At 34.5% G+C, this 18,937-nt stretch overlaps 1 protein-coding gene across 1 annotated transcript in view; it reads right to left on the bottom strand.

Annotated features, from left to right (window-relative positions):
* The window catches only part of LOC129769233 (uncharacterized), a 58,073-nt gene that overhangs the window by 13,534 nt on the left and 25,602 nt on the right, over nucleotides 1-18,937 (bottom strand). The window contains exon 2 of the mRNA XM_055771344.1: nucleotides 15,122-15,208. Within this exon, the coding sequence (XP_055627319.1) occupies nucleotides 15,122-15,208 (87 nt within the window). The remainder of the gene's footprint in view (nucleotides 1-15,121; nucleotides 15,209-18,937) is intronic.

Below are 18,937 nucleotides of genomic sequence, written 5' to 3'. Positions count from 1 at the left end.
TGTAACATAGCCGGATTTAAATCGTGTACATGTCACATGTGTTTTTGAGTTCAACATAAGTAGACTAGTTTTTAAAGATTGAATTAAGAACGTCCAAATAGTCTGTGTGGTCTATGATCAAAATAAATATTAAATTGTATCTATAAATAGCACATGGCATCGATCTTATTTCGACACTGGATCGATTTCCATCGCTGATGATTGTTGCGTGGACGTAGTTATTCTGTACCAACACAAAAATGGTCAATTGCGGGCCCTGAGTTTTCAATTCACGATCGATCGTTTACTATGCGAACGCGTAACCAATGTGGCTTTTTGATAATTTACTCCTGGATTACTCCTGGACTCCTTCTTCTTCTTGGATGGCTCTAACGTTCCAGTGGAACTTTTGCCTTCTCAACGTAGCATTACTTGCGTCATTTTTATTAGTTTGAGATTTCTATGCCGAATAACACGTCTTAAATGTACTCTGGAGTGGCAAGCTCTAGAATACGCGTGACCACTGTGCAAGCCGGAAAAATTTTCTTTGACGAAGAATCCCCCGGCCAGAACGGGAATCGAACCCGAACCCCCGACATGATAGTGTGGGACGCTAACCACTCGGCCACGGGAGCACTAAAAGTGGTGGCTGAAAATCCTTAAAAAACAGATTTATCAAAAATTCGAAATGGCATGTCTACCAACCGTTAGACAACTAAACATTCAAAGATGTTTAGTTTCGTGCCGAATCTTTTAATAATCATAATATATATTATCGACTGCCAGGAACCCTGGTCGGGGTGAAATCGGAAGCCGGAAGTAGCAGCGATGACGAAAAAAGAGGTCAGCAGAACCCCAACCTCACAATCCGAGTTTTCGGGTACAAGTTGAGAATTTCGCAAACCAAATTGCTGCGAGCCAAGGAACGCGCAGGTTTGTCGTCCTACAAAAAGGCAAAACTCCGAATCGCGACGACAGGTAGAACACGAGGGGCACCCAATGACCCCTCAAGCTGTATATGGAGCAGCTTACGAAGTTCACAACAAAACGTCCGTATAATCGGACTTCAAGTAGTTTCCGGGAAACGGCGACGGGGAGGTGGAAGGTGGCAGACATCCTCAAGACCATGAATTATTATAAAGAGCGAATGAGAGGTTAAGAAGAATATAAACATGCAGCACCGAAAGTGATCAGTATGTTTGGGTTCGCATACGAAGTTCTCTCGCTCTAGTTTGTGTCACGATTCGTAGCATATAACAACAAACGAATGCCACTGGGGAAAATGGCTTCTGTAAGATCACATTTGAACAAACGAAAGTGAGTTATTCAGTGGAACCTTCAATCGGTGAACACTACTAACAAAAGGACCTGGGCTGCAAAGCGAAACTTTCGTTTACCACAGCGAAAGCATAGTTTATTGCGTTGCGCTTTATTCTGTTTTTTTATTGAGTATGAAGTTATTGCTTTCGGAATGTTGGAATTTTTCACGTGATGCAGGTCGTCAAATTTTAGCATCCCAATACCAATAACCTCATGCATGTGATAAAAGGATAAGAAGCAGCGTAATAAATTATACTGCGGCAAACCGTCAGTATCTACTCTGTGCCCTTGCGGATCGGACACGCAACTAAATTGTTTGCGTCAGAATGCATTCTCTGTACAGCTGCAGATGAGAACGGTGAAGAGACATATTAACTTAAGTTTCACCACTTCCATATTGTTCGCAAAATATTAGTCCTGTATTTCTTTATTTTTTAATTATGGTGCCGATTTCGGTCAAATATTTCACAAATTGAATCCATAATCCATAAAGCTCATTTTTGGAAAAAGAGGAAAAAATTTATTTTTCAGATTATCCTAAAATAAAAACAGGTACTCTGATAAAAAAATTAAGCGTTGAGGAACAAAACTGCCACTTTACACGAAAACTGAGAACCACTACATCGGTTGGGCGGCGTGGAATGGCTTTATAGTGACTATAACATAACTTCAGCGTAAATATTTTCGTTGAATGTTGCCGCAGCCCGGGTGAATGAAACACCATCTTTCAATTGCGAACTTTACATTACCAGAGCTTTGATTTATTACTCGATTATATTATTTCTGAAAGTCAGGAAAAAAATTGAAGAAAACTTACATATTCAGGATTTTAGTTTTCTCTTCAGGTTCACGATATGTTATCGTCACTATCCCCTTAAGAATAGTAATTATTGTTTGCTTACTTACGTATAGGTTGGAATTGAAACAAAATAAAAAAAGCACAGGAGGGTTTTGTATGAGACATGACCGCATACTTTACGTAGGATTACACGTTACACTATTTGTATCACATTGATTTTGTATATATTTGAAACATAACATAATTAAAATGTTTTTTGTTGGGACTCAACCTACGTTTCATAATTAATAATATTAACTAATGGTTCCATCCGAGAAAAAATCCGTAACTTTTTTCAATTTTCACAAACAACCTAGTAATGATTGTCACAATAACACGTACACGCAATAGGCCAAACAATGGATTCAAAGTAATGAAAACATTTTTTTTGACGTAGAACTACGTTTTTCAGGAAGGGTGCCAAATCAGAAAACAGGTCCCGTTTTTTTATGAAATAAAGTTAACGTTAATAGCTATTTTCACTGTGAACGAATTCTCATGATTGGCATACCAAACGAAAAATCTCTAAACGGTTTAAATTCATGAAAACTGGAAGTACATCCTTTTTTCCCATATATTTGTTCTGCCGATTTGTGTGCTAACCCTACCCGTATTTCGAATGCTTATAACTCGAATATTTCTTAACAGATCGGAAAGATGTTTGCATCAATTGATAGGAAATATTTCTACGTGTCTATCACAATCAATAACATGTTATTTTTCATGAGATGAACAATTGAATAACTGTAAAATGTCAAGCGTTATTTAAACGCCCTAACTGTCAAGTTTTGATTGGCCCAATTTACGGTTTCCCCAACACAGACTTCAAAATCAATGTGCCAGGGAGTCATTACCCCCGACTTGCATGCTTTGTAAATACATGCAAGTCGGGGGTATTTTTTGGTGTTGAGTACTTGTGTACTCACTTGTCGATGTGCAGACCGCAATATGTTTCCCTAAAACGTACTTTTAAGCTGAGAAGCCTGGGAAAATCGTCATTTCAGATACAGGAGGTGAATGAACTTTCGCGATTCGAGAACTTCGTAAACATGAGATGTGCATTAATTTCAGAGGGAAATGTGAAATACAATGATCGTTTGACAATTCTTCCGTTCAAATATTTTGGTAGTCCTAGGCATCATATCAAACGTAAAAGGACGTTCATCAAATTTATTTGTAACGAAGTACATAATCTATTACAAAAATTTCTATGCATTCGAAAATAATATTCGAAGTGGTAAACAAGTGGATTGCATAATATAATTGTGTCGAAAATATGCGGTCGTGTCCTAGATACAACCCCCTATAATTTTTGCAATTTACCAGTTTCCCAGATTTTTTATATATATCTAATTCATTTGCTGAATTTCAACAATGACAGAGCTATAGAACTTTTGTTTGTATCGGGCTCTGTTTACCTCAAACTGGCTCTGAATTTAAATGTATTTGCTTTGCTTCTCTTTGAAATGGGAGAAAATTTAGTAGAGGATATAGTTGTGAGATATGTCATTTAGAGGATTTCAATAACATTTTGGAAGTGCAAAACTTTAATGATGGTGGTTTTGATGGTGTTATTATTAATTTTATTCTAAAAATTCTAATAAATTCTTTATACAATTTGTTCTTTGACCCCAACTGCTATCTTCCTTAATTTCGACGCATTATCTTTGTGAACGATTCCTGGTCATAATTCAAGCAAAATGTTCAATCATCACGATTTTACTCCACTGTATTTACAATTAAATTTCATCTTAACGTTGAAATACATTCTTACACATCGCATATATTCCCGTATTCTAATTTTTACAGAGTACAGATGCACTGGATGTCGGAAAATAGATTGCTTTTGCGAATCGACCAATCAGAACGCGAAATTTACGTTCACTGGTCAACTGCAAAAATACTGAGCAATAAGCGTTCGAAATTGGACATTTTTCCGGATGCGATCGATTTCGATTTCCGACCAGTGGTACTGTTGTGTGAAAATATTACACCACATTACAAAATGAAGTTGAATCTTAAAAGTATACATGGAAAGTGTTTCTTTTCCAGATGCCGCTGAATTACAAAAAGAGGATGGGCTGACAACATTGGAAGAAGGAGGAGCTTGAAAGAGCAACGCAGGCCATCAAGAACGGATTTTCTTTGACCAAGCATCGAAACTGTTTGAAAATGCTCGAACAACAGTGAAAAAATCCATTCGAGATGGTCTCAATCCAATTTTTCTGGTCTGGAATATGGTCTTGGCCTGGTATCGATCCCAGAACACTGTTACTGATTGTAACATTATTCCAATATACTTTACATAAACATAAGTATGTTTTTTTCGATGAAACACACACTGGACCAAATCACCCCGCATCAAATTTTAATGTCCAAAAATCATCTCTTTTATTTTATGATATATTTGGTAGTTGAAAGCTTGATATAATGATTACACATTGTTGATTGAGAGAAAACAAGTGTAGCTTAGTATACAATGTGACATTTTTTTATTTAGACCGTATTGGTTTGGAAATATTAGGCGATTTGCTTAGACGGTCCAATTCCCAAATGCGTCCAAAATGAACAGGGGTGGTAAAATGAACCGGTGCTTAAATTTCGGTAATTTAATTAAAAACCGATTGATACTTCTTGATTATCCTCTTCATAGAACATTGTAATGCCTTGTAATATATGAAACTGTCAAATGTTGAAAATAAAAAATTCAATAGAAATTTCTCTCGCTGTAGTCGTTCGGATGTAATTTTGCGCGCATCGTATTTAAGGAATTCCCCTTGAAATTATTTTATCCGACCTGATATCTTTGACAAATCATCAGTTTGAACGACTGTTCTCGTATTCTAGAAGAGGTCAACAGATATTTTGTTTGATTTCAGCGATTAATTCACATTTTACTTTGTTATTTGTGGGCAAAATGAGTCACCACTGGATAGCGACTTTTCAGTGTTATGTTTTTTGAAGCTGATATACCTTATCACATGTTGCTCTTCAAGGGCTTTAATTAAATTTGTGGCTTTGACCCTGCAAAAATATGTTACCCCAACCAACATCCAGCCTCTTTATGAGGACCGTTTCCTACTACGTATTTGTATGTATTAGAAAATTTCAAATACGACTATAGGTGAATAATCCCAGCTTATTTCATACATCTACTTACTATTTCAATAATTAAATAAATTTAGATAAGAAACAACGCATAAATCTGTTCCATTCAGCATGATATGCGTAATTGTTTATTTTGCCACCACTATGTGATAATTTTAACCGCACACTAAAAATATGTTCTTTTTGACGGTCTTTTAATGAAAAATGTACTATTTTCATTTTTCATAGTAAAAATCATTCGATATCTTGAACAACACTTAATAAATGAGAATAACTAAAACTTTAGGGAGAACTCAATTCAGCCAAAATAATTGTGACTAACCGAGCTAAATCCCAAGTCAATGTCAACGGGGAGCGCAGAGATTAACAGAACCAATAAATGATTACTGGGAGTGCAAATCCTAATAGGCGTGAAATGGTGTGTGAGCGTCGACTGCCATCGTCCGGTTGAGTCCTTCACAGTCGCACAATTTTTAGAAAGGTTTCGTCCAACCAACCAACTGCGGCATTCGGCGATAAAAATGGTATGTAAACACGCCCACGTACCCCGCACATTTCGTTCCAATTAGCGAACACCGAAGTCCGCGTGTAGATAATACACTCAAGTGTCAACGTCTAATTAAATACCTTGTAATGTCAGTATTAATTTATAGTGATCGCTATCGAATCATTTCGTGATCGCAACGTTTTTCGTGCTTCTGTTCCCCCTTTTCGCCAGGGTACTTTTCCCACAGAAAAGCGTGGTTTGCTGCTGTTGCTGGAACCCCATTGACAATAATCTTCCTTATTGTGCGTAACTAAACGCTCCCTAAACGTTCCCCGTAATTGGCTTTTACGATCGGTAAAAAAAAAGATACTTATCGCGAGAAAACTTGACATTGAGTTTAATGTTTCTCGGTGGATTCGGCTACCATACGTGAACCGTCGTAAATTGACCATTGATGTGGGGCATGAATTAAAAGTTGTTCTCCAAATTGCACTTCAGTCACTTTAGTCCTGTGAATGAACCTCGCGAAGGCTCATTATCATAAATCATGGTTTCATGGAGTGCCCCTCGTTTGTTGTTCGTATTAGCAAGCAAGCCAAAATACGAACGGACGGGTCGCGACCAGATGCAATGCAATTTATGGGGCTGGCGCCAGTTGACCAGTTTGGACGAACGAATCGAAATCGCGAGCACTTTCTACGCATTTTGTTATGCAAACCAATCTGTTGCGAATAGGAGGCGCACATGGCGCTGACATTGGTGATTTTTTGCGATGAGGAATGAAGCTTAAACATTCGGATTATTTTGGTTATTTGGAAGCAAAAATGTTCTCAATAATTGCTCATTGATTTTGTCACAAAGCTCGGCTGCATTTGGCATATCTTGTGAAAATAAGTTTGTAAATTACTTGATAGGAAGGAAGTCTACTTTTTTCACCGAACGAAGAAGTGGTTCGATACATTGTTCGAAATAATGGATGCACATTCAAGCTTTATGTAAGCAGAGAAGTCGATATTGCTAATACGTATAACAATTTGGATGCATTGTCATACCATGTAGTGGATATTGAACCAATTTCCTCACCTCAACAACAGAATGCAGTTGTAATTTTGACATACTGCCAAAATTTGAACCGCAAAAAATGTCCACTTAAAATGAAAGAAACCCAAATTAATTTTGAATCATTTTTTCTCGATAATTTTGGCAACAGAAACAATTAGGGATGAAAGTGTTAGAAGCGAGGAAGTATTCGAAAATTGTTGTAGTGTCTTCAGAGATGGCCGTAATCTTCACAAATCTCATAAGAAATCGGGAGGCGGCGTCCTCATTGCTATTAATTTATTAAATAATTCAGAACATGTTTCAACAACAGGATTCGAAGAGTTTGGGCAAAATTAGTTGTTATGAGAAATTCTTCTAAGTGGCTGAGAATATTTTATCTTCCTCTGCCCCAGAATTAAAAATTCACTTCTTGGATTTCTTGTTTACAAATGTGACCGAAGATTTCTGTGTGACTGAATCATTGACTGCACTTTGGAAAAATGAATCTATCCACACAGCTATCGAATACTGTATATTTATAGATAACCTTTAAATGAATTTGAGAAAGTCTCTGATTACACTAGAACAAACTAATAATTATTCAGGTGTAGGCTTAACCCTCCTGTACTCGCGTGCGAAATCATAACACGTATACTCGCGCACGGTGTCACAGACCGAAAATTGAACTTCTCTCTAATGTTGCCATTGTGTATTTTTCAGGCTTTATTGGCATTTATTTGAAGAAGAGGTTATGATTGAATGAAAAAAGTCCACAAAAATATGTTTTCTTTATTATGGTTCAATAGTCTTTAGTCTAATAGTTTCATAGCCTCCTCAAAACAGAGTAATTTTTGATACTCCAACACAAATAACGAAATTCGAATTTTTCACTGTTATTAATTAAAAATTAATTTAATAGATGGAAGTATAAAGAGCTATAAAACAACATAAAAACGTATTAATCGACTGTGGTTTCATTGGAGTAGGAATCAGAACATAGCATAACTGCATGCTCGAAACAAACATATTTTTCACATTTCATGCAACTGTTGCGTATTTTTCGGGCCTCTTATCAAAGAGAAGAATGTATAACGACCTTCTAGATAATTACCAGATGATAAAGGTTCTGGAATATAAAGTTTGCATATTTCCAATATTCTCTGTCTGTATTCTGTATTCTTGGTGAACTAAGAATTAATGCCTTTTATTAGATGGGGCATGAAAAGATGATATAAAAGAATTTCTGGGATCTTCCTTTTCCTTTTCTTGTTTTCTTGTCGATATTGTCCATTATAGGAAAAATATCTCCGAAACTGTAACTGTTGAAAATTATCATAAGTCACCGATTAGTTTATAGTTTACTGTTTACAATTATTTCACAAGTGAAATTCTTTCACAAGTGTGTATATGTATGACCTTTTATATTTAGCGAATAACTCGAAAGTCAAACATTTATATTTTTCTTTGAACGTATGAATCTAACAACGAATATATCGATGAATAGTTAATATATGGATCAGTTCAATCCATTTACAGGAAGGAATTAAATAAGAATAGTCCGGTAATGATCTTATGCATTATATGCAATAAATATTCCACGCTACTAACATTAATTCATACATTTCGTTCAACACTATTCTAGAATATGAAAAAGGCACTTGTCCAAAAAAGTTACTCCTATACTCGCGTCGGTGTGTCAGACCAAAAGTGTTAAAAAAGTGGCACACGTCCCCTTTGTACCAACACCTGGGTTCGCTAAACGATGACGAACGACGAATAACGAAGCTAGAGAAAAGAAAGAATTATTGATTTCTCTTTCTGACAGACCAATGCGCGAGTATAGGAGTGTTAACTACACTCGATAGAACAAATTAGAGGAACAGAATGCGAAGTCGTAAATTTTAAGTGATTTTTGACTTGCTGTAACTTCGCGAGAAATCAACGCATATCGATGGGATGCACATCATTTCGAAGCTACAACTTTCAGGTATTAGAATATTTCCCGTACATATTTTTATCTTGGTGTGTTTAGGTGTAGTGAGCAACAATATCGGAAAGAATTGAAAAATCGATTTTTCTTTGTTTTTTCAAGAATACTCTGGACTAACACCATTTTTTGATAACCAATTTAATAGCAAATTCGATTAACCATATCAAGTAGCATTCATTTGAATCCATGAACGTTCCTGTAGGACCTTCACACACAGAGATATTTCAATTTGAATGGAAAATTACCCCTTCGTCTTTGATGATGAATAATCCAATAAACAATTATCGCACCGCAGATCAAAAGACAGTTTTGAAAACTGAAATAAATTCTGCATAAGGATAATTTGTTACTTCGACGAAAAAAAAACTTTATTGAAATGTTTTGCATCAATTTCAAAAACGTGTCAAAAACAGGATTTTTATAGTGCTTTACAAAATCCACTGTAATTCTGGAAATATCGCAGTAAGTTCTAATGTTTGCAGTAAAATTTTTAGCCTAGCGTATTCCCTAAACATTTGTGAACCATTCATATTGATACGTTCAACAATTTTTCTAGCCGATTTTTCGAAATTTGGAGTAAATAAGAGAAGCATTTAATTGCAAATCGTATCAGAAGTACAAAATCCAACGCGACTCTCAGAACAAACGATTCGTAACTTTCGTTTTCATGCAAAAACATAAACACAAAATATCCGGTTTGGTTAAATAAAACATAAAGTATCTGAAAAACAAAAGAAAAACAGAGGGCACATAAAATTTAAAAGAAATACAAATCGCTAAATCGAGAATTATCGGACATCGGCAGCTCAACTAAACTTAAAAACAGTGTCCGACATAGAATCAATATTAAAAACCAATGGTTTTCAATCACGCATGTACTTTTTGTCGCAAATTCTGAACACTTCATTTTTAAATGTGAATTTTCTAAGCTTTCATGTTATAAATGATAGAATAATGGAAATTCTGACATACTTTGGGATATAGGCTTTATTTTAACATCATTTACAGGTATCGATGCAGCAAAAAAGTGACAGCTAAAACTAATGATAACATGTTTGCGTTACAGAATTCCGTAAAAACAAGCGTAAATTTTTCAATTTTTGTAGTTGTTTCAACAATTTTTTTTGCTGTTTTCATATTAAGTGCTAGAAAAGGCAAGAATCTACAATAATTGAATGAAAAAATGATATTTTATACAGATATCTTAATTAAAATTAATATTATTCGGGATTGGAATCAAGTTTCGATGTCTGATTCAAATTCCGAATAGTAGATGTTTGAACATACTATTTTCATGTAAATACAGCAATAATTCACAAATTGAGGTACAAGGCCAGTCTAATTCTGAGGCAATAATATAAAAAGACCTAACACTATTCGTGAACAAATGTTTATAAACTCTTTCCTTGCGAAGCGTAGGTCGCAGGTGCAAACCTCAGTTATTTTCATGGTCAGGTTTTTAGCTAAACCCACAATAAAAAACGGGTTCCTGAAGTAACAGGTCGGTATCGACTATATACAGTTTTGAACTTCATTTGGTACAGTTAGGAAAACGGTTTTTGTTTCATATATGACTTATTTCATGAAAGAAATGTAATGTTTTAACTTTAAGGTTAAAGTTAATTGGCTAATCTTAGTACAATGGGGTAAAAATCAGGATTTTTGAGGATTTTATTTGAAGGCTCACCAGGAATTGTTTAAAATCATAGAGCGTTTAGACCATTCCGTGATGTTTTTGTCTGATCGGAACTGCTATACAGCCATTCCATCCCAAACCTATAAAGTAGATCTCAGGCTTTCGTGAAAATTGGTAATTTTGTTCCAAAATATTACACCCGTTTTTTTAATTTTTCATGAGGGTGCCCATTCTCATTTTAGGGTTGTTCGGAAGATTAATTTTCCCCCTTTTTCCAGAAATGCCTTTTTTTAAAATACATAACTTTTGAAGTACTTTACCGATTCAGATGATCGATATATCAAATTAAAGTCAATTAGCATTTTTTTCTTTGATAAATTATACTCACAGAAAAATTGAATTTCCCATGTCCAAATCTTCAGTCTAATAAGCTATCGCAACCGAAACATTTGAACCCTGGAAAATCATAACTCAAAAACGAAAAAAAAACACATCTATTATTTTTGAATATATTATGCAAAAAATCCTCAGATTTGAAAAAAAAAATGTAAAAAACACAGCGCCCTTGATCCCGAAACCATGTCAATTTTAAAAAACAAATACAATTAATAATAACGAAAACAGAATCCAAATTTTTGCATGTATAATTCTCAAAAGAAAAATAAACTAATTGGATTCAATTTGATATGTCGATCATCTGAATCGGTTCAGTAGTTCAAATGTTATGATTTTTGGATAAAAATGTATTTTTGCTGTTTGGAATTTTAGACAAATGTGATTTAACATATTTTTAGTTTTTCACCATGTATTTGTAAATAAACTTTACTGTAGTCAAATGAAAAAGAAGGCTTTATATTGTATCCAAAAATCGAATTAATTTCACGAAAAAGTACCATTTTGAGTAATGAGACACAGTTCGAAATTTGCGACAAAACGATACCTTGACGAAACCGTGAATTTTTGACGTGTTAAATAAGCTTGACGGAATTCCACCGGTATATATAAAAAAAAAAATGGCGTCTGTATTAACTCATTCACTTTCATGACTTTTCATTATTTCATTGGAATCGGAAAGATTCCCAAAAATATGGAATCCGGCAATAGATCCGAAGCAAGAAAATATCGTGGTGTAGTAATTATTTCTTACATTCCAAAACTCTTTGAGGTCATGATAAACCAAAAATTTTTTAAATAACTAAAAGCACGAATTACGAATAAGTGACACGGTTTTCCAAATGACGCTCAACAACAACCAATTTGCTGGAACCTGTCACATTCACATTGAATGCAATTTGGTTATCAAGTTGAGGTTCTGTACACTGACTTTTGTAAAGTTTTCGATCGTGTTGATATACCATTACTCCTCCTTGAACTTCAAAAAATAAGTCATGCTATTAAAATGGCTCGAAAAATATTTGACTGACCGTATACAAATAGTTAGATTTAATGGAAAAAATCGAAACCAATATCTGTTACATCTGGAGTTCCTCAAGGATCTCACTAGGGACCACTATTGTTTATTTTATTTGTTAAGGGAGTATTCTAGTGTAGACACACGAATTTCGGACGTTTTTTCGAGTTCCGTAAAAATAAAACAAAAAATATTTTTACTATCCCTTATATCATCATTTGTTCATCTATCTTTTAACAATAAAACAAAAATTGAACGAAGAAAAAATGTTCATAACTAGAAAAGTTACGAGCTGATGAAGTGAGAGGGTTGAAAAAAAAGTCGTGCCATGGCGTACACGATTCCAGCCCTTCTGGTTATCTGAAATAAAACAATCGAGCAGATTCTGAATCAGTGAAGATGCCGCTATCGCATGAACCTCGGACAAATCAATAACATTTATTCTTACAAAATGACGGCCGTTTGAATAACAAAATGCAGTTTAAAACGTTTTTTCTTACGTTTTCTGATTTTTTAAAAATAGTAAAATTTGAAAAATATCATTTTTTAAAGGTTCATGCGATAGAGAAATTCTTACAGATTGTATCCATATATAATACTGATAGAAAATGGGAAAATTCAGAAAAATGAAATTTGCCCGGTCAGCTAGTACATAAATAATTATGTTATTGCCCCTTGAAACCTCCATATGCCAAATTTTGTTTCATTTGCTTGATTAATCTCGAGTTATTTTTAACTCATAAACTATAATACCTTCAAAATTTTGGTCAAAGGATGAAGCGTAGAAAATAGTTTAAATTTTCATAAATTTTTTTTTAAATTATAAAAACGTTGGTTTTTGTGTTTCTCAAACAAAATTATATATATGAATAGTCCTTAAAATTTCCAGCAAGCCATCCATACATCCTAAGATGGGTACTTTTACAGAGAAAAAGTTTTTTTAACAACAACTTTTTCATGTTATCTTTGGAAAAATTATAACAAATGCTGATTTTATTTGGAGCCAAGATAGCGATATAGTGTATGCGACAAAGTTTCAGATGTTATTAAAATATGAACTTTTGTCAACTTTCTATCTTTTATATCTTCTGGAATATGAAGTATATTTCTATGAACAATCCAGAAAAAATAATATTTTACTCGTAACATTTTTGTGTGTATATTAGAGTGCCAATGGATGTATGAGAAAAAAGTGATCCTCGAAGTTTCAAAGTGAGCTTGTTTAAAGATTTTGATTCCCACGAAAAACTACCCTATGCAAAATATCAGCTCAATCGGATTTCATTTACTAGTGTTACATAGCGGTCAAAGTTTGAGTTTTTTGGAAACCGAAAAATTACCCAAGTAGGAAAAGGAAAGGAAATCTGGGTTTTCGAAAAAAAAATTGAAGCCTAATGTCTTCAAATTGCATGAAACGTCGAAATCTACTGTCATCTCGAATTTTTTTGGTGAAAAATCGAGACTGGGGTCGATAAAAGAGACTGGCGCGATAAAATACCCTCTGCCAAATATTGGCTCATACGGACTTCATTTACTATTGTCACAGATCTCAAAATCTTTGTTTTATGAAAATCGATAAATCACCGAAGAAGGTGTCTTAGAATTGCATGAAACTTCGAGATTTACTGTTATCTTGAGAATTTTTTTTTGTCAAAAATTTACTTTTCGGCATTTGATCGTTTTTGTCTGGAAAGTCGATTTTTGAGGAATTTTTTTTCGAAATAACAGTAAATCTCGAAGTGTTATGCGATTTTAAGACATTTGGCATCAATTTTTATTTTGAAAACCCCGATTTCCTTCACTCATCTTTGGGTGGTTTTACGATTTTCATAAAACTAAAATTTGGAGATCTGCGACAACAGTAAATGAAATCCGTATGAGCCAATATTTTGCAGAGTGTATTTTATCGTATTTTTATTTTATTAGTTCTTGGGTAATTTTTCGATTTTCAGAAAACTAAAATTATGAGATCTGCGTAAATAGTATATGAAGTCCGTATCAGTTAATATTCTGCAGAGGGTATTTAATCGTGCGAATCAACATTTCGTAGGGAGTCCCGTATGAAAAATCGATATGACGATTTTCATTGGCACCCTAAACCATACGTTTTGCCTCGTATTCCGAAAAAAACGAGTCCCTGAGTGTCGATTTTTCACAAAAAAAAAATTGTTTGGAATTTTTTATGAAAACCCAAATTATTTCCTACATTTCATTTTTTAACCAAAATTCTTCAAATCTTATAGTTTTTAATTTCAGATTTTTTGGAAAAATGTTAAAAAAAAACTTAAAATTTCAAGAAAATTTCTCACGCAAAATCAATTTGACCTACAAAATTTTAGTAAATGAATGAAACGTAGGAAATTATTCATGTTTTCATTAAAAAATATCAAGCAAATTTTTGAAAAAAAATCATTGAAAAAAACAATTTTGAAAACTAAAATTAATTTTTCTCGAAAACATGTATTTTTTCAAAACTTAAAAAAATAGAAATGAATAGCCCTTACAATTTCCAACAACACGTCCACACATTTACAGGGAAGAAGTTCTTCGAACAACAACTTTCTCATGTTGTACTTGAAAAATTACTATTAATGTTTAATTCGTTACATTTTTCGTAACATGCATGGACAACTTGTTGAAAATTGTAAAAGTGATTTTTTTGTTTTAAAAAAAATATTTTCAGCAATTTTTTTTTACAAAAACTTTGGAATTTTTTTCTATGAAAAATCAAATAATTTTCAACATTTTCTCCTCTGACCAGAATTTTGAAGGTATTATAGTTTTTGAGTTAAAGTTTTTTTTTTTAAATCAAGAAACATTTTTTGGCCCTTTTCAAAAAGTAGTCTATTTTTAAAAATGTTTCTAGTATGCAAAGTTGCTTAAAAGACCTAAAGGCCCCTCAACGTTTCACTGCTATCAGATGGTGCTTTCAACGGTCAGTCGAGTTGGCATGAAATTCGTCTATTGGTCCACAATAGATTGACGACAATAAATAAATAAAACTAAATAAGAGGAACAATGGAATAATGAAATGTTGCATGAAGGCTAGGCCCAAGTTTAAGTTGATGAATTTTGTGAAGATTTACTTCGAAAAATTCCAAATAACTCGGATAGGATTGAATTCAGAACCACGCCATATCCCCGATCACTGATTTCATCAGTGCTTCAATTAATAGTTGAACGACATTACACCAAAATCACTACCTACCCACAATCTATAATTGATGCTCTCTCAAGCACGTTTATATTACCTAATCGTCAAATAAGCACATATGCACATTTTGCGCAACGAATGGTTTTGCGGTACTTACGTATTCCGGGGCATAGGCATACAGTGCATCCTTGGTGGCTTTCACTGACTCCGGGCCGAGGGTTGACAGATATGCGAGAAATAGTGCCTGCAATAAAAGGCAATAAGAGCCACATCAATTGGGATAAATGTATACAATCAGAAGCCGGATACGCCGATCGATTTGTACGACTGTTTCAAGCAACAATCAGCCGCAATTTTCCTAATGAAAATGTGTAATTAGCTCGCAGACTCGATAATGAATGTGATTTCTCGTAACGACCTGCTAATAACGGATTCGATCTTTGATTATACCCCTAGAACTGTCGCAATGGCGTGTTTTGTGGCGGGTAGCCTATGTAATTACTGCTGGTTGGTCTGCCGAAATAACTTTGAACCGAGCCGACCCTCCCCGGTAAGCAGGGTCGCTCGAGGGTCGAAAAAGTACCAGAAAAACTAATTCAGTTAGGCTACCGCTGGTACATGATTAATGCGCATAACTCATGAGAAATACCCCTTAGTGGATAAGTAATATTGTAACTGTTGGAAGTTCCACTTTTTGTGCTCGAGCCCACCCATTTCAAAATTAGCCCCAAGGGGCATTTGATTGAAGATTTATTAGCAATGAGACGCCACGATTCGATTCAAATGCACGGATGGCAATGTCGCTCCCTTCAGTACTAATTCACGCCATGTCCAATTATTTATTGGTTTATTTTCAAGAATGCCACGCTCAATATACACACACGCTTGAATGCACATGCTGCGGCCCTCATATGGGGACACTTAAGGGGCCAAACAAATCCTATTGATAGCTTAATAAACGCAATGCAAGTACCATCGGTGCCGGGTCATTCCGAGGCCGGTCCAAAAATGGTGACTAGTAGTGGGTATGTCGAGGTCGGTTCATGTGGCGCGCAAATCAGGCGACACTATTGAGGTTGAAGCTATTTTCAATCGGTGAGACGCACTAAATTGCAGCACACCCATGAACGCAAATGAACCGGATCCACTGGCGAAGTCTTAAATTCACTGATTGGCACGGATGTAGAGCGAGTTATAATAAATATTTACTACTGTCATAACTTTGGTGCGTAAGTTTATGAGTTTATGAGTTTATGAAATTAAAGCAAAGTTAGATGTGATTTAAGTGCAGGAGATTAAGCCGAAAAAATGTTCTAAATCCACTCTAATGGTATCGAGTACACTGATGTACTATTAATTCATGGTAAATGGAATATTTTCTCAGTCGATATGATGAAATTTTAATACAAACCGAAATAGGAAATCGTAGTAAAGTTGATTGCGAAACATGCATGCGAAAGCGCCTCATACAGCATCGTTCCGGCTTAACGCGAATGCGTTTGTGCAATCACGTAATCGTTTTTGATTTCATCGTTAACCCGACGCACAGAGAGGCTTTATTAATTTCCCGGCTGGTACAAGTTCCATTATACAACATTTTCTTGAACAGGTCTTTCTGTCGCGGCGAGTGTAACTAATATATGCTCTATCTGGCTTGCACCCGACCTAATCAATGAACCTTAGCGCACAAAGGTTCGCTTCTCTTCGCTAATCTTTTTATCGCCTGTCAGCGATAATGCTGTGGCCGTTTCGTTACGGTGGGCTTATGATTAATGGTGCATTTGCTGGGATGCATGTAAACCGTGTAAATTTCCGTCGGATACTGAACCAATCACCGGAATTGAATTGCTTCAGGCAGATAGGGGGGAAACTATAGAAAAATTATGGGTTATAGATCAGTAAAGTTCATCGCTTGTGGCTGTAGAGCGTTTAAGTCTTTTGTCAGAATAGATGGATTTCACGTCAACTCGTACTTTGGGTTGGCAGTACTCTCTCTCAGAGTTCATTGGAACGTGGAGCATGGAGATATTAACACTATACAGGTAAACTTCGATATAACGTACATTTCACTTTCAAAATTGTACGTTGTATCGAATTGTACGTTATATCGAAGCATAATAAAGTACTCACAAACGTAGTCTATAATACATTATTGTGTTGCTGTTTTAGTAAAGTTAATGAATAACTTCAACCAGAAGACGAAGCCAGCCTTTCTCATGATGTTTTCCTTCGTACTGTTGATTAAAGATTGATTCATTTAGAATCCGCAATCACAAAACCAGCTGTATTTCGGGATTTATTGAAGGTACAAAACTTGTTTTAGCATCACAATACAGGTAATTCATTGTTTTATCAGAAAAAAAAATTGAAAAAACTTTTCCTTTACACTTTGGAAATGTGTACGTTATATCGAGGTAAAATGTACGTTATATCGAGTGACGTTATATCGAGGGTACGTTATAACGAGGGTACGTTATATCGAAGTTTCCCTGTATTCACTTGCCAAATCGATTAACTCCATTTTTTGAATATTATTAAATTTAAATATCAAAGCACTTGATTAGCTTCTAACTGTATATATTCAAAACAAATTTCTTTAATAATAAGTATTAATACCACTAAATGACGAAATCTTTTTAGTCATTGAATACTAAATAATTTATGTCAGAAGTCAATCTGATTAACTCCATACCATAATCTTAACTAGATTATCTTGTTCGCTTCACTATTGTTCCTCTTCTACGGAGATATCTGTAAGTTCTTCGTTTAATTTCGTTATTCGCTTCGTTATTCGCACGAATTGGGAGAGTGAGCATGACAATATGGGTTTGCAGAGGGAATGAACCCACTCTTAAAATAAAAATTATGAATGAAAATTATTTTTCCCAAATTAAATTCGTTCTCTATGTAAATGAAAATCTCTTTTGCCTGCAGGTGGTGAAAAAATGATAATTTTATATTGTAATGGTAAGTTTTGGTGAGAAAATCTGAAAATTTATAGAAAATTGTTTAAATTAGGGTCAGGACAACGTACCTTAGGTGATTAAATAACGCAAAAAATAATTCAAATTTTAGCAATTAAAAACTGCCTTAGGGACGACTAATCTGATAGAGAATAATTTGCCTCATACAAACCAATGTCGTATCCAGTTGCCGACACCGTACCGAACGAAGTTCGGGAAAAATAAAAGAAAAGAAAAATAGTTGTATCCGAGCTGTTACAAGTGCAGATACTTATAAATTTCAAATTTTTTTATTTTCAAAAAATTAATTAAATAAACCGTTGTAACATTAAAATGGATGATGTTGATAACAATTATTTGAGTAGGGAAAAAAATGAATCAGATGGTTCTTCAATACAAATTACTGGCAGAAAGCTCGGCATAACCGGAAACTGTTTTGTATTTATTCGGATTCATCATCTGATCACAGCAATGAAAGAATCGCAGCAAAAAATTGGCTGAACGAAAACGAAGCCGTAATCCTGATAAATAGGACAGTAATGTTCAAAAGCATTACATAATGAAAGGTGTAAGATATAGAAATAGAAATGGACGTTTAATATCTGAAAAAACATTTTCAAATCCGTAAGAAAAAATTATTCAAAGACTGAATTTGAATTAATAGTTGGCCTTCACTTGCCAAATCGATTAACTCCCCTAATCACAAAAAAGTAGTAATAATAACAAATACTTCAAATTTATTCCATCTTATTATTTCTATATATCGTCAGATTAAATATGCGTTTGCAATAATACATTTTACATCGTATTTTCGAATTTGTAATTTGAAAAGAATTTTAAAAAATTGTAAGGGGTTGTATCTAGGACACGAGCGCATATTTTCGACGTTTCGATTTCCACAGGTACATCGATTTTGAAGTCTATGTTGGGGAAACCGTAGATCGGTTTCAGTTAGGGCGTTTAGATAACGCTTAACATTTCACAGTTATTCAATTGTTCATCTCATGAAT

This window comes from Toxorhynchites rutilus, chromosome 2 (genome assembly GCF_029784135.1).
Source record: "Toxorhynchites rutilus septentrionalis strain SRP chromosome 2, ASM2978413v1, whole genome shotgun sequence".
Lineage (NCBI taxonomy): Eukaryota > Metazoa > Arthropoda > Insecta > Diptera > Culicidae > Toxorhynchites > Toxorhynchites rutilus.
This window is presented reverse-complemented; position numbering and strand designations above follow the sequence as displayed.